The sequence below is a fragment of the Epargyreus clarus genome, unplaced genomic scaffold (genome assembly GCF_041222505.1).
Source record: "Epargyreus clarus isolate Ecla_fem2 unplaced genomic scaffold, WU_Ecla_fem_2.2 ptg000007l, whole genome shotgun sequence".
In the NCBI taxonomy this organism is placed as follows: Eukaryota; Metazoa; Arthropoda; class Insecta; order Lepidoptera; family Hesperiidae; genus Epargyreus; species Epargyreus clarus.
This window is the reverse complement of record NW_027332215.1, coordinates 18,515,588-18,531,864: the sequence shown is the minus strand read 5'-3', so window position 1 is coordinate 18,531,864 and position 16,277 is coordinate 18,515,588. Positions and strand designations below refer to the sequence as shown.

General features: G+C 36.1%; 1 protein-coding gene across 1 annotated transcript in view; it reads left to right on the top strand.

Moving 5' to 3' along the window:
* Positions 1 to 16,277, top strand: part of LOC140743791 (discoidin domain-containing receptor 2) — an 83,934-nt gene that overhangs the window by 12,843 nt on the left and 54,814 nt on the right. Inside the window, exons 8-10 of the mRNA XM_073075379.1 lie at positions 6,748 to 7,057; positions 8,176 to 8,279; positions 10,617 to 10,711. Of these exons, the coding sequence (XP_072931480.1) occupies positions 6,748 to 7,057; positions 8,176 to 8,279; positions 10,617 to 10,711 (509 nt within the window). The remainder of the gene's footprint in view (positions 1 to 6,747; positions 7,058 to 8,175; positions 8,280 to 10,616; positions 10,712 to 16,277) is intronic.

Below are 16,277 nucleotides of genomic sequence, written 5' to 3'. Positions count from 1 at the left end.
TATGAAGAAGTTTTGATATGAACAAAACGAAATTGGAACAGACTATATGATTGTTAAAAATACCATGATTATCATCAAAATAATGCGTGGTAATAATGTTAATGTAGATCCTTACTGACAAACCACACATTCCAAATACAAGCCTCAAAGATACACGCCTTTACCTATGTCCTGAAATAGAACATAATTATTATAATATAAATAATAAATCTAAATATCATTTGTTCATGTGTAGGTGTCAGAGATTTCTCCATTTTGTAGCAACATAAACAGAGTTCATTCGGTTAGAAAACATTTGTTTTCTTAATAAGGGGAAGCACTTACGATATATAATGATTGATTTAATACTAGTTACTACAAGCATAATACCGTGCATTATGTTTATAATGACGCAGTGGTAGCCTAGTGGTTAAGAAACTCGGCCTCTTGATCGAGATCCGAGGTCCAAACCCCGGGCACCTCTGATCTTTCAGAGCTATGAACGTATTATCACTAGCTTAAACGGTGACGGAAAACATCGTGAGGAAAATCTTATAAAAAAAATGTTTTCAAAGCTATGTGAAGTCTACTAATTTGCACTTGGCCAGCGCCGTGGACTATGGCCTAATCCTTCTCATTCAGAGAGGAGCCCGTGCCCAGTAGGACAGAAATGGGTTGATAATGATGATGATAATAATAAGTAGTTTTCTAAGAAACGTCCTGATTTAAAAGATTCATTTACATCGTCAGGGCGTACATAGGGCGTGTCAGACTCGGATCATTGCAGAAAAAATATACCTACTCTAGAATTTGTATTAACATCAAAACATTATATAAAATTACTAGCTGACCCGGCAAACTTTGTACCGCCTCAAAATCTATTTATCAAATATATTTCATATAAAATATAGGCTATGTTACTCGTGGATAATGTAGCTTTCGAATGGTGAAAGAATATTAAAGTCGGTCCAGTAGTTTTTGAGTATATTCATGACAAACAAACAAACAAACAAAGTTTTTATAATATTAGTATAGATATCATTTAGTCTGGCAAGACCCTTACCTGACACGTTCAATGTCTGTAGATATAATCGTCAGATTTGTGTTACGATACGGTCAAACGTACCATTGTCCTAAGTTGTCAGAGGTCAAAACTATCTGCGGTTGGAAGATTAAATCATGGGGTGCGTCCGAACTCTAACCTTTGGGAGCCTTCGGCGAGGCTTTGTCGACCTCACCGGACTATTGTCGGTTTCCTTGTAATTTAAAAATGGTTTTACTTAAAGCTCTCGAATCATGTTTTAATGATTAATGTGCTCACACACACAACTAAAAAAAACAACAAAAATAGATTGTCATTTCTGTCAAATTTAACATAAAGGGTAACTTCGAATAACAATACATACATGAATGATGATGTCACAAAAATATTATTATGTTGAAACAATATGTCATTTACTTTTTTATCCTTATTCAAAGACCCAAGCACGATAAACATAACATTGTTTTGTCTTTCATAATATTATTCTGAGTCACTTCCTTATCCCAAAATGACTGAAATTTTCGTCGTTGGATTCTTCAATACTCAACCCATTCTCACTCCTCTCAACCAGGTCTCCTCTTAGAGGGCGAATTGGGCCATTGTCAATCGCACTTGCTAAGTCTAGATACTATACTTGACATATCCTTACCTTCACTTCCTTCACATCCTTCACACATCCTTGAAAACTTTTTTCAAGAACTCGTAGGCATGTCGATTTTTCTCGATGTTTGTGAATATGAAATAATTCGCCAAGTACGAGTCGAACTCGCACATGGAGGCTTCCGTACCACCAAATGTTAATTATTTTTTACCTATTTTATTTATTTATTATTTTCACAATACTTAGTTATATGACACAACAATAGATGGCGTTGGGTGATGAATGATACGTAAATTTTCTGGTATTTTGTATGGAGACCACCTTTAATATACAACTTTATTTTATTTTTAGTGTTTGTTGTTATAGCGGCCACTGCTATGCATCCTCTGTAAATGTAATTCATGTGTCTATCTATTACGGTTCCGGAGATATAGCCCTGTGACAGACGGACAGACGGACAGACAGCGAAGTCTTAGTAATAGGGTTCCGTTTTTACCCTTTGGGTATGGAAACCTAAAAATAATTGCGTGTAGGGATAATTTCTAATACGGACACAACTTCGACAAATCAGACGTCTGTGTCCAGGATTTAAACCTTACACCCTCCAAGTTTATAACCACTAGGCTATAAATGATTTAAGTATAATAAACTTTAACTTCAAAACTATTTTTGCCAGTCGTGTAAAATATGGGTTCATTTTCCTGCTTACTAACGGTCGACGTTATCGCTAAAGTGTAATTACTTCCCTTTCGGAAATCTCAACAGCTCGCAAGAATTCTTAGCGTTGCCTTCTGAAAACCTTTTGCTTTGAATAACTAGGTAATGGCTTTAATCTCATAATTGTAGTAAGAAACTAGCCCGTTTTAGAATCATGTTGTGTTTGTTTTAAATAATTACCCTTTATAATTATTAATGGTAATGGTTTTCTTTAGTAACTTATTAAATTTGTGAAGAGACTTATGTTACTAGTTTTTTAACTTACATAATCATCAGGTTATATGATGCTTTTTTATTCTAGCCCCAAACCTTCTTTATTTTTAACAGACTTCAAACGATCTGTTTTCGCTACTATGTATGTTTGTATGTATGTAAGTTTATACACGATTTTCTCAAAAACTGCTGATCCAATTTGGATGGGGTTTTGATTATTTGAAAGCATATTTTACAAGGAAGGTTTTAGTATATAATACATGATACATTTTTAAAACATCGTTTAAACCAGAACACAGCAGCGCTTAGACTCTCATCTAAGGCTCAAATACTATAACGGTCGGTTGATTAAAGTAGTTGAGCTTAGATGAGGTTTATTTTTAAAATTTCTAACTCCAAACACTGCCCCTCCCCTTCGCTTATACAACGTAGTGTTCCTAATCCGATAATTTCAAAGAAACAAGTCCGTTGAGCAATTAGTGACGCAGAATTAACCGGCTTTTGGCACCTGACGTCGAGCTCGTTGGCACTGCGCCATTCCCACTCATCTCAAGCAAGACCTACTTTTAAACTACTGCTGTGAAGGTACTCTTTGGTTCGACTCCGACGGCACCACCGTCACACCGATTTCTGCCTAGTAAAAGCAGTGTTAAGCGCTACTGTGTTCCACTTTGAAGGAAGTGTTTTTTTTTATAATATAGGAGTAGCAGACGAGCTTGCAGTCCACCTGATGGTAAGTGGCTACTACCGCCCATGGACATCTGTAATCAACCCCAGATAGGATTAGATATTCCTACCTGAGGTCGGCCACAGATGCGCCGCTACCCCTGAGGACTAAGCTGGAACACCTCGGAAAAGTCCGTCTCCCTTACCACACCCTTCGAAACGGAACACAGCAGCGCCTAACACTGCTGTTATTAAGTACAAATAGGTATCTCTTTTCCCAACTCAACTTTTCATCACCAATGATGATGACACTTTTCTTGTTAAAAAGTCTATATTTGAACGTATTGTAATTGGCATACGATACGACATGTAGTGTTTGTTTAAAGGAACGAACGGTAATTGTTGATAAATAAAAGTACAGTCAGACGCAAATACGTGGTCTGAAATAGTTGGCTTTATTTCTTTGGAGTAGTTATTATATTACATCAGTTTATGTGAGGGATGCAATGGCACGATTTTCAAATCAGGATTTTATCACCATTGTAGATGGTAGAAACCATTGTGGCACTAGTTAGTTATATACGAGTATATTGAAGTTTTTCTAATAAGCTTTCTTGATTTCGAAATCGGTAATCGGAAAAAAAAATTGAAAATCTAGTAATTTTAGTGATAAACTGTTTCAACCAGAAAATGGATACTGATTTTAAACTTATAAAGTCCAAAAACTAGCATTTCATTTGAAATACCTACATAGGTAAATTAAGAAGTTTTCACAATTATTGTACTTATCTGCTCAATACACACACACATATCTATTCAAATTAATTATGACTTGCTAAAACGGTGAAGGAAAGCATCGTGAGGAAACCTGAGAAATTTATTAAAAAAACAGGTTTACATGTTAAATGTAAAATATTTTTACACTATTAATCATTTAACCATAGATAAGTAAAGATTACTCACTCCTAACAAGAAAATGTGACCAGTTTTGACAATTGAAATTATCACTGTCATTTATTTTTTTGTTTGAAAAATTGTATTAAAAAATGTGGTTTTTAGATCATTTACGAATGAAACGATATTTCTCCGCACTTTTTTTCGGTTTCGTGTCTTAACTGCGCAAGTGCGCATGTCGATTGTTCCGCGTAAATTACACCATGACAGCCATTAAACAGTTGACAGAATTGTCAGCCGTTAAAGTCATTTAATGGCTTCCTTCAATTACAATGCGGTGAGATATCTATACTTATCTATGCATTTAACATATATTTTCTCGCGTTAAAATAGACAAATTTCAAGGTTCAGTAAGAACGTGAACACGGATTATCGTACCGTGGCACAAAATCTCAGGAAACTAGCAAAAACATCAAACCGCCGAAGGCAATCTGCCATGAGTCACGTCCAAGTGCCCCAAGTGCCTTTCGTCTGGCCCACTAAGCTCCACCCATTTATATACCCAACCATAAATTCACTATTATCTGTGTAAAGTTATATTGTAGCTACAAATATGTCTTATGCCTGTGTTGGCTTGTGTACAGGCTTGTTTCATTGTTCACAAGATTGAGCAGCAATATCAGAATTTTGCTTTTGATGCACCGTTATATGCAAAATTACAAGCGAAATTACATAGACTTATGGAGACATTTTGAGTCTTAGACTGTATCAAATCCCGGTCCTGTGAATAATACCATCCCCGCAGTGACGCAAATGAAACAAAACTTAAGAATCGATTTGTTTAAATTACAATATGTCGATATGATTGAGTCCATTGGAATGTTACAATTTTTAGTCCTTAGCGTTCAAAACTCAAAAGACGCATTTACTTTTTGCATGTCAAGGCGAGGTATGAGTCCTAAATCCAAGTTTGTGTGGTCGCAGCTCTTGTCCCTTGCCATCATAGAATAGACATTTTATTACTTATTATAATGAATTTATATACAAAACACAACAGCGCTTAACACTGTTATAAGGCAGATATATGTGAAGCGATGTTGCCTCCGGATCCTAACCAAGTTTCTATGATAAGTTTCTTCAAAACATATATAAAAACACTAATAATTTTAACGAAAATTTGAATTATTTCAACATTTATTAAACCGAGATCCTTTATCATACACTTGCCCCCATTGAAAACTAACTTGGAACCTCAACGCAATCATATAAACACGCCACCGCCGTGACGGCAATACTAAAGAAACCGCCCCAAGCATTCCATAAGTCGGTGTACGTCGGCTGGGTGCACAACCCTTCTATCCAGAGTCTCCATTAGGGATGTGAAAAAATAATCGATTAATCGAATTATTTTTTGCAAATCGATAATTTGGTAGGTTATTTTAAATGGGTGGTCGGAACCTTCGACCGCAACCTTAAGAACCAAGCCTAAGTTAAGAAATTTCGTGGCGACGTTTTCGCCGTCAAATGTCAGTAAGTATTTATGTGGACGCCCTTAACTAATGGACAATTTTAAATTTACTTTTAAAAAACCAAAATTTCTACAATAACAGATTTTTAAAAATCGATTAAAAAATAGATTATTATTTAATCGATTCTTATCACTCCTCACATCCCTAAGCCATTGTGAAGCGACAATTAGCTCTGCGCTCGACACCTATTCATTGCACCGCTTTGTCTTAGCCTCAGATAGAGCTATTTCCCTTCGCTCAATATCCGCAGTTAACCAAGCACTTAAAGCATTTAACTTCACTACAAACATTAAAGAAGAATCGTAGTTCAACGTGCAGAATTAATTGTTTAGAAGTCATAGATTAGTAAAGATTACTCACTCCTAACAAGAAAATGTACCCAGTTTTTAATTGAAATAGTTGCGTAAAAAACGTTTTGCCACGTCTCCGTGCTAAATGTCCCTAAAATATTTGAAATAATTATTTATTTATTATGTAAATTACGCAGTATTAGTTATTTATTCGTAAATTTTCTCTAAAAATGTGTTTATTTGTCAAGAATTCAAAAAAAGAACTTACTAATAAGCCGTTTGTGGCTTCATTCAATTTCAAGGCGGCGAAGTATATTTACTAATCTATGTTAGAAGTGTTAAACTTCCTCAAGTTCTACCATTGTTCATGTATAAGAACAACTAGAATATTTTTTAAAGTCTTAACTACAACACAGTTGATTTACGCTTATTTATGTATTGGGCAACGTAAGTATGACGATGAAGCTATCTTGGTCGAATCACAAGAAATTCTATCGATTTTACGCCCATTATTAATAATCAATCTATCCAATTTTATATCCATATCCAATGCGATCGAAGTTTGAAAATTACGAGGAGGCAGAAATTTTACAATTTCTAGTGGAAATTGATAGTGGAAGTAGACATTTCTAAACTTCGATCTTAAAAAGGAAAAACATTGAATAGATTGAATATTAATAAAGAGCGTAAAACTATTAAAATTAGAACCATTGCAAAAGATTAAAATTACGACGTCTAAAACTTATTTGCCATATTTTAAGGTTGCCAAATGTGACAAATACTTAATTAAAACATAATTTTTAACATTGCCAACAGTACCAACAGTCATTAACGCATCAAAAGAGTTTCTGGACGAATACTACAAGAGCGACGTGCCACCATCCTCGAGGAAGAAGAGAAACTCCTCCATGAAGGTCTCTGTGGGCTTGGCCTGCGGAGCCCTCATCATAGTTGGTGCTCTCCTCGCAACCATCGCCATCCTCGTGACCAAGAGGACCAGGAGACGGATCCCGCAGCTGCTGAAGAAGCCGTTCTGCCCCGCCATCAGAACTAACAATCGGAACAACCGACGAGCCCCAAGACTTGCACTGGCCTTGGCCAATTGTCCCCCTATACATATGTTACGGTAAGTTTTTTATGTGAAATTTCTTAACCAGCGTTGTGCACTTTTTGTGATGCGTAAAAATCATTAAAGTCGCGTCAGGATCACTTCTCCTGATCGAAAGTCGTAAGACGGTAAAGCGAACTGCAAAAATCAAGATGTCCTCCGGTGTCAGCATAGAAAAAAATATGGCAATGGGTGTCAGTTTCATTTTTTTATTTATTATATCTTATTATTCAGGTTAGGTTTCGAAAGTTTTCACGTCTGCCGGCACTCGCGGAGTGGAATCCGTTTATTTTTTTATATTACTATAGACTTGTGTTTAGCTGCATTCTTACCTGATGTTAAGTGAGATACAGTCTTGGACAAAACACGCTTGCCTAGAGGTAGCCTATTTACCCTTGACTTAAACAATACCAGGTCGTCTGTATTGTCAAATAACGAAGACGGGAGTGAGTTCCATTCTTTGGCTGTTCGCAGCAGGAATGAGTTGCTAAAACGCTTAGTCCACACAAGAGGAACATGAACCGAATATCGATGGAATATGTATAGGGTTAGAGTAGCTTACTACAGTAGTCTAACTTAGGGTAAGTGGTAATTGCAGTCGAGACGTCATGACCTATCTATCTGTCCTTAATATCATTGCCTGATTGATTATGAACCTCTCACGTGACTAACCGAATATCGATGGAATATCTATACGTAAGAGTAGGTGACTACTGGAGTCTAACTTAGGTTAAGTGGTAATTGCAGTCGAGACGTCATGATCTATCTATGCCCTGTCCTTAATATCACTGATTGATTATGAAACTATTCATTGTAACTTCTGAAACTATTCGTGCCTAATGTAACTATGATATAGAGGATTAGGTTCCTTAATTTTCTTAAATGTTCCTGCATTGACATGTACTAAAATAAATGGTACTTTAATCCTATCTTCAATTGCATTGTTTCATAAACTACATTGGATTAAGTATGGGCTACAGAGTGGACATTTGCAGGATTTTCATACAAATACTTCTCCACATACTGACACGATCTTGGTTTGATTGACAGATTGAGTTACCAATTGTTAATAACTCTTTGACGACTTTTCCTCCATGTCCGGTCTGTTGCTACAATATAATTTTTTTGTCCCTTAGACCGGCTATCGTGGACGAGGACTACAGGGAGCCCTATAACATCTGGAGAGAGACGCTTGGAAACCGTGACAAAATAGAATCCTATGATCAAAACGAGTATAATGGTTAGTATTATTATATGTTATTAATTTCAGGATTTATCGCTTTTTATATTTATGACACTAGACTCTACATTTCAACTCGTATTTATTAATTAGACGATTAAGAATAATCTTCAGATTTTAAGCCATGCCTTAAACATTATGTAAAATCACACAATCAAATGGTTTATTAATGTTGTTATGTATAAAATAATGATTATTTACATTACTATGGACTAAATCAGCAAAAAGTTGAAAAACATATTGCATGCAAACAGTAAAACATAATCAATACTTGCCTTGATTCTCCAATCAATAATCAATATATTATTACACAAAAGCACAATGAAACTCAATTATGTTATACACACTTTCCAACTACAATATCTCAATGCAAACACGCTTATGTTACACGGTTACTTATAAGCAGTGTTTGCTCAATGCACCCTCTACCGTATAAGCCATCTGCGTACTAACCAAACACCCTAAAGGTGGATCAAAAATACCAAATAACTAAAAGTTGAGTGAAATAACTTTATACGCACATATCAGAGGGATTGACCCTAATTGTAAACAGGTCTTCTTTGCAAATGAACAAAATGCAGGGGCATTTTTCAATTTGCGAAGGGTCTCACCCCTTGTTCTGTGGCGTTTGAACCTAAAATTGGATCGGATTGTTTTGTCCGTATTTAAACAATCCATAACATCTGCATGGAACGACAAAACAACAAAGGTTGTCAAAGGTATGTGATGTTTATCCACACTTGGCTATCGTTGTTCACTATGACCTCATCCTGCTTACAATGCCCATGCCCAGCAGAGGGACAATAATAGTTTTTACAATAATAAATTATAATGACTTACAAATTACTGGAATGGAAAACTAAGTAACATTTTGAAATAATCTCCTTTTATGTAATTATAGGTACACGTTTAATAAATAACTCAATATGCAAATTAATACTAATTCGCCATTGTTCGCACAGGTGTTATTGAACAGGTGATGTGCTTTCACGGATAGTAGACCGCACGTAGCCTTTTAACAACAAAATAACTAGAATGACTTACAAAATACTCGGAAGTGATACTAAGCAATCAATTTAAAAAACCTCTTTAAATTTTATTATACACACACAATTAAAAAGTAAATTAATATACAACTTAACACTTGTATGAATTGGTTTATTTAAAACACTTTAAGTCCAGCCCTATAAGTGTAAAGAATAAGCAAGATAGGGCCCGTTGCGGCAACCGGACGTACGCCGAAAGAGGCCATTGTTCGCCGCCATATTGAACAGATGATGCGCTTTCACGGGTAATAGGCCGCACGTAGCCTTTTAACAACAAGATAACTAGAATGACTTAAAAAACACTCGAAAGTGATACTAAGGAATCAATTGAAAAAAAGCTCTTTAAATTGTATTATACACACACAATTAAAAAGTAAATTAATATACAACTTAACACTTGTGTGATTTTTTTTATTTAAACACTAAGTCCAGCCCTAGAAGTGTATAGAATAAGCAAGATAGGGCCCGTTGCGGCAACCGGACGTACGCCGAAAGAGGCCATTGTTCGCCGCCATATTGAACAGATGATGCGCTTTCACGGGTAATAGGCCGCACGTAGCCTTTTAACAACAAAATCACTGGAAAATTATGCGACCTTTATACCTGCAGCTTTTCTTTCATGTAATTAATGATGCAAGTCTTAAAAGCTTCGGCTTAAGTGTAGAGTTGAATTATGTTGATAAGTATAAGTAGTAAGAGTCGTTCTACGATACTTTTAATAATATTTGTAAACTTTAGACAATAAATTTGAAAAAAATATCTAGATAATAGATTAGATAGATAGCTTGATTAGAATAGATAGCTTGATGATTACCAAATTTTTAAATCTAACAAAACTTTTATCAAAGATATCAATTATATTTACAAATTCTAACTATAAATTTATATACAAAAAATATAATTTAATCAAAAAAAGGTAATATAAAAAAATAAATATAAAACAATGAGTACAAATCACTGCCTCTCGATAGAGTCCCAGGAATGCTGGCTGCGTTGCCGTGTTGTATGACAAAACTTATTCTTTGGCCAAAATACACACCAGCTCTTGTGTCTCCAGAAACGTCAACCTTTATTACTCATATAGAAGCTACAAAACGAGATGTTTTATCAAAAATGTCTGTGATGGGGTGGTAACACTTTACATTTGTGTGACAGTGATAGTTATGGATTGAGCAGCAAAGACATTAGGGCAATCTCTATAAATACGAGTATGTAAATAAAATGTGTTACATACGAGTATAAGACTAATGTCATGTTTTACGTTAAGTATAACGATTAGTGTTGTCCTCAGAAATCTGTGAGGACACCGAGTTCCCGCGTCCCTACATGATGAAACGACCGGAACCCCACGAAACCTTCTACGCTGCCACCGATATTATTCACCATGTAAGTACTTAGTATTAATATTTATTGACTATTCCAGCTCTTCTACGAAGAAAGTTTATAAAGTGTATTAAATTAATTTTTTACCCGACATCGGAGAGTAATAGTTTTGGAGCATATGTGTTTATGTGTCAATCTTTGTCAGACCCTACATATCAGACTGCTTGGCGGATTTTAACTATATGAGGTATAGTTATTTGGTCTAAATCGTAGGAGTAACACATAGTGTATTTTGAATCAGTCGTGTTTGCTGAACTTATAAAATGCGACTTAAAATTATATTTGTACGCCATTTATGGCAGAATGAGCGAAAATTCTTGACTGTAACACCAATGTATACACCTTATACTACAAATAAAAACTTTGTATTTGTATTTGTATTTGCTTTTTTTATTTCAAAAAATATTCGTGAGTTAATTAAACTTGACGGAAATATCCTACAAAGGTAAGTACATGGAAGTATATTTCTCAAAAAAGATTCTTAAGGACAGAAGACTAGTGCTTTAGTTACGACAAGATAGATTGGTGCTACCGTAGCTTACAACTCTAGTAGTTTAGACGTGAAGATTCCCAGTCTAGACCAGTTCCAGACTTTACTACTTCTCTCCACATCATCGCTCTTTGTGACAAATTAGTTCTTGATTAAACTAATTGATTTGATATGGGATTATTAATTAGGTACAGAAATAAACGTATAAAACATTTACGAGAGAGGATCAAAAGAGCATTACCAAAAACCGATTAGTATTTCATTGGCGTTCATAATCCGTTTGTACCTATTTTCTATCGAATCATTACCAAATAACAAATCCAGATTATTAATGTTATAAACCGATTACAACTGGCAAAGCGTTACAGAAATTACAAATAGAATTCGTCAGTCCATCAGCCCTTCGAAATTCTCGCGTTAATTAATTACCTACGCGTCTAATCAAATTTCCAATTTGCAATTTAATAATGTGTCGTAATAGGGTGTCCGTAATGGCCGGTTTACACGTTGCGAGGGTCAGGTCAGCAAGTAGTGTTAAGCGCTGTTGTGTTCTGATTTGAAGGGTCTGGTAAGAGAGACATACTTTTTCGAGGCATTCCAGCTCGGTAGGAGCGCATCTGTGGCCCACCTCAGACAGGAATATATCTTATCTGGGGTTGATTACAGATATCCATATGCGGTAGTAACCACCTTCTATTAGATGGTCTGCATACACATCTATTATTACTTTTTTGTTTTTTTTAAATCCTGACGGTAGCTCACATAATGCACTTGCATGATAGTAGCTCGAGATTATCCAACTTACATGAGCGAGTAAAATAATAGGGTTCCGTTTTTAACCCTTGGGAATGGCACTCTAAAATATTGATGTCACTGAGATACGAGATTCAACTTGCAAGTGCGAATTGTACAAGTTGCTCGCACGTACGAGTCGTACAAGTTGCTCGCACGTGCGAGTCGCACGAGTTGCTCGCACGTGCGAGTCGCACGAGTTGCTCGCACGTGTGAATCGTACGGGTTGCTCGCACGCTAACTCGCAACGTGTAAACCGGCCATAACTCAAAAGCCGATAAAGAGATGCGTTTAGTGTTTGGTTAATAAATCGGACACTGACGTGATTTTAAATCATCGTTAACCTATATATTAAATTTAGTGGTAGAATTATAATTAAATTCTAATGTCCATGGGCGGCAGTAACCACTTACCATCAGGTGGACTACATGCTCGTCTGGTACTCCTATATAATAAAAAAATCGCATATATATTAGGTGAAAAATAGACTCCATATTGCTATTATAAATATTCGCGTCCTGTTAGACTAAGGCCAACACTACATCACTTGTTTTGTTAAGGCTGTGACCACACCATTTAATGAACTCGACACTATTAAGCGCATGGAAGTAAATAAAAGGCACTTTGGTTTAACTTACGAGTTTGCAAAATGTTGCAACACAGCCCCTTAAGACCCCTATTATAAGGCAGAAATAGCATGGCCACTTTTATACGATTTTTTAGACAAATACCGCTAAAATGGATTAGACTTGAAAACTCATCTTTATATCGTCGTCAACGTATTACTATCCCACTGCTGGGCACGTGTCTGATCTCAGAATCGGAAGGTTTAGATCATAGTATACCGCGCTGGCCAAGAACGTAATTGGTAGACTTCATATAACTTTGAGAACATTTTTAAGACTTCTCAATTATGCAGGTCTCCTCAATATAGTTTCCTTCGCCGTTAAAGCAAGTGTTAATCAATTTCTAATAGGCATATAATTTTGAAAAATGAGAGATGAGTGCTGGGATTTGGACTCCTCGATCCAGAGGCTGAATGTCAACCACTAGCTAACTACTTCGGTTTTCAATCCACATCATCATTATTAAAAGACACTTACTTTCCAATACCAATACGTAAGACCTAAATTACTTATACCTAGTTACCTATATTCAAAAATAGGTAGGATTGCCAATTTATAGTATCACGAGAAGTTACAATTTCAAAAACGAAAACAAATACACATAACAGTAGTCCCAAGCCATAATACAATAGTAATGCCCCGACACCTTCGCACTAAGTTCAGTTATAATAAAGAAAATATGAAGCACGTATAGTATGGGTAGTCTAATGCACTCCTGGGCGCTCGGCTGATTTCCCCGAGGCCTGAAAACCTGCCGATTGTTCGTTAATTCATAATAACATCCAATGTTTGCTGCGCCTAACGAAATTGGATTTTTTTCCTAATTGCTACAAAGAGGCACTACATCTCACAGGTCAGAAATAAACGGTTCATTCCCTTATGACTGTATGGAGTTGTCTAATTGATTTGCGGATTTGACTCCTTGTAATTCCTCCTCTTACTCCTTTGCCGATGAATGGATGGACAAATGTTTCTTGTCCTTGATGATAACCTTTTTAAAGAGATGAAGCTTATCCACAATAGGTTTTACTGTCAAGAGTTGAGCATGTGTAAATTGTCCACATCACGAAACCGAATTAATTTAGAACATTTTTGTAATGCACAAAAAAAATTGAAACATTTTAACTATTTATACATAAATAAAAAAAAATCAATAAAATATCAATGCTTTATCTTAAAAACATTCAATCATCTACGAGCATTATTATCGTTATTATAATTGTAAATATAAAAAAAAATCGTTAATAAACAAGGATCAGCTACTGTACTATGTCATCAACATCAGACCATTACCGTCCCACAGCTGGGCTCGGGTAAGGGATCCTCTAATAACGAAACGAAAAGGGCTTTAGCCACCGCGCTACCCACCGCGGGTAGGATTACATACACCTTTAGATCGTAATACGAAACTCGACGCATTTAGGTACAAAATTTCCTTGTTAAATTAATTAAGTCTAATTGAAGTTTTGAATTCATTAGAACTTCTCATGGTTCGACTCCTTCGTCTCTTATATCTGTATACACAGCAGTGTTAAGGTATAATCTTGTTTGACCAGGGTGGTGAAGAAGCAATTAAACAACGCATTCCAACATATTCCTCAAAAAAATAGCAAAAAAATTCGGTCGAGGTCGAGTCGTCTCAGTTAGGACTGCATTCGTAATTTTTGATGACTGTTATGGCACAGGACAGCATGACCACTGACCATTGGCCACATACCATCATATTTATATATTCTTACTCATTTATATTATTTTATCAAACAGTTTCTCCGTTTCAGTACCTTCTTAAAAGACCTTCTATCTAAATCTTGACTTGCACAATCCCCGTTTTCCTCACAGCTTGTTTTAGAAGCAAAAGGCTCTTTAGCTCTTAAACGAGGCTTTAATCTACCGATGTACGTTAAACGACACTAGCGAACAGCAAAGGAAGGCTAAGCTTTCCTTGTCAACGTGCTAGCCAGCACCGAGTAGGGTTGTGAAAAAATAATCGATTAATCAAATCATTTTTTACAAATCGATTATGTGGTAGATTATTTTTAAATGAGCGGTCGGAGACATATTATTATGGCCGCGATCTACAAATTTCGTGGCGACGTTTTTTTTTTGCTGTCAAAGTTCAGGGAGTATGGACGATTTTTTTTATGCTGGCCAATTCTAAATTCACTTAAAAACATAATTTCTACAATAATAGATGTTTAAGATTTTTTTTAGTAGTATCGATTATTAATTCATCGATTTTTTTCACTCCTCACATCTCTAGCACGGAGCATTTGTGTCAGTCTCATCTTCAGATCGGATCATTAGATCTGAGCACAACAGCTTATTGTCGCTAGCAACTGATTCTAACAAAGCTGGATAGACAATGGTGGTGTACTTTATACCCACTATCAGCTTTCAAAGCGGTCTGCTCGGTGGACTTCCCAGACGTTTTTGACGGTCTACTCAACATGATCGGGAGATGAAGAGCCTTTTGTGATTCGACTACAGCATCGCTACATCTGTTTCTACCTACCAAGTGTTAAGAGCTGCTGTGATGTGGTTTTAAATACATTAGGGATACAATGCGGATATTTTCTGATTGTCTGATTGGTTGGATTGTCTGATTGGTACTAATTGGTAATAACTCGTAGGTGACAATTTTCCTCACTTCAATATTTTTGGAGTTAAGTATTTGACATATTTTCAGACTGATATTATGTAGGAGTTGTAAAACACCATCATTATTTTTCCTGAAATACGAGTAGTATAGCGAAATTAGCAAGTTTTAGGGTCGCTAATATCAATTCACCGCCACTAAACTCAGGATATCAGCAAATCGCTTATCAACCTTAGATCTGTGTGTACTAATGGCGTTGAATTTGCATACATCACAAGTTGAGTAATATCAGCGTATCTCATAATCGCACAAATTGCGCGAATCATACAGGCACATGTCAAAGTGAATATTATGCCAATCTAAAACCGTCGACTTATACATAAATGATATCCGATTACGGTTCCAATTCCGCTCGCGACCTTTCAAACACACACACATAATACGCTTCCTCAGTCACACGGGCTTATGCCCACACGCGCGTCTCACGCATCGCTGCTTTGAATGTATAACCGCACAAATCGACATTTATTTTTCTGTTAATAGTATAGTTTCATTCAAAATAGTTCCTACTTTAGTGTGTGCAACTATACTGTGGGTATATATAATTATTTATAACTGTATTTTCCATTATTTTAACTTTCTAAATGTTTAATTTTAAAATGACTCTCCTGTAAAATTAACTTTTTTGTGCGGTTAGTCATGCAAGGCAGCGACATAAATTGCTGCATTCTACGCATCCGTTGTGCGTGTATGAAACTATATGATGCAAGTGACTCTCGTGCGGGTTAACACGCGTGCAAGCGTGAACACGCGCGACAGGAAATCGCACAGCGCCATCGCTAGATCGCTCATAAATACTGACATTCTATATGAACAACATGTAAACTTTCTTTAAATAATTTATACTTTTTTTTTATATAATATAAGAGTAGCAGACGAGCATGCAGTCCACCTGATGGTAAGTGGCTACTGCCGCCCATGGACATCTGTAATCAACCCCAGATAGGATTAGATATTCCTATCTGAGGTCGGCCACAGATGCGCCGCTACCCCTGAGGACTAAGC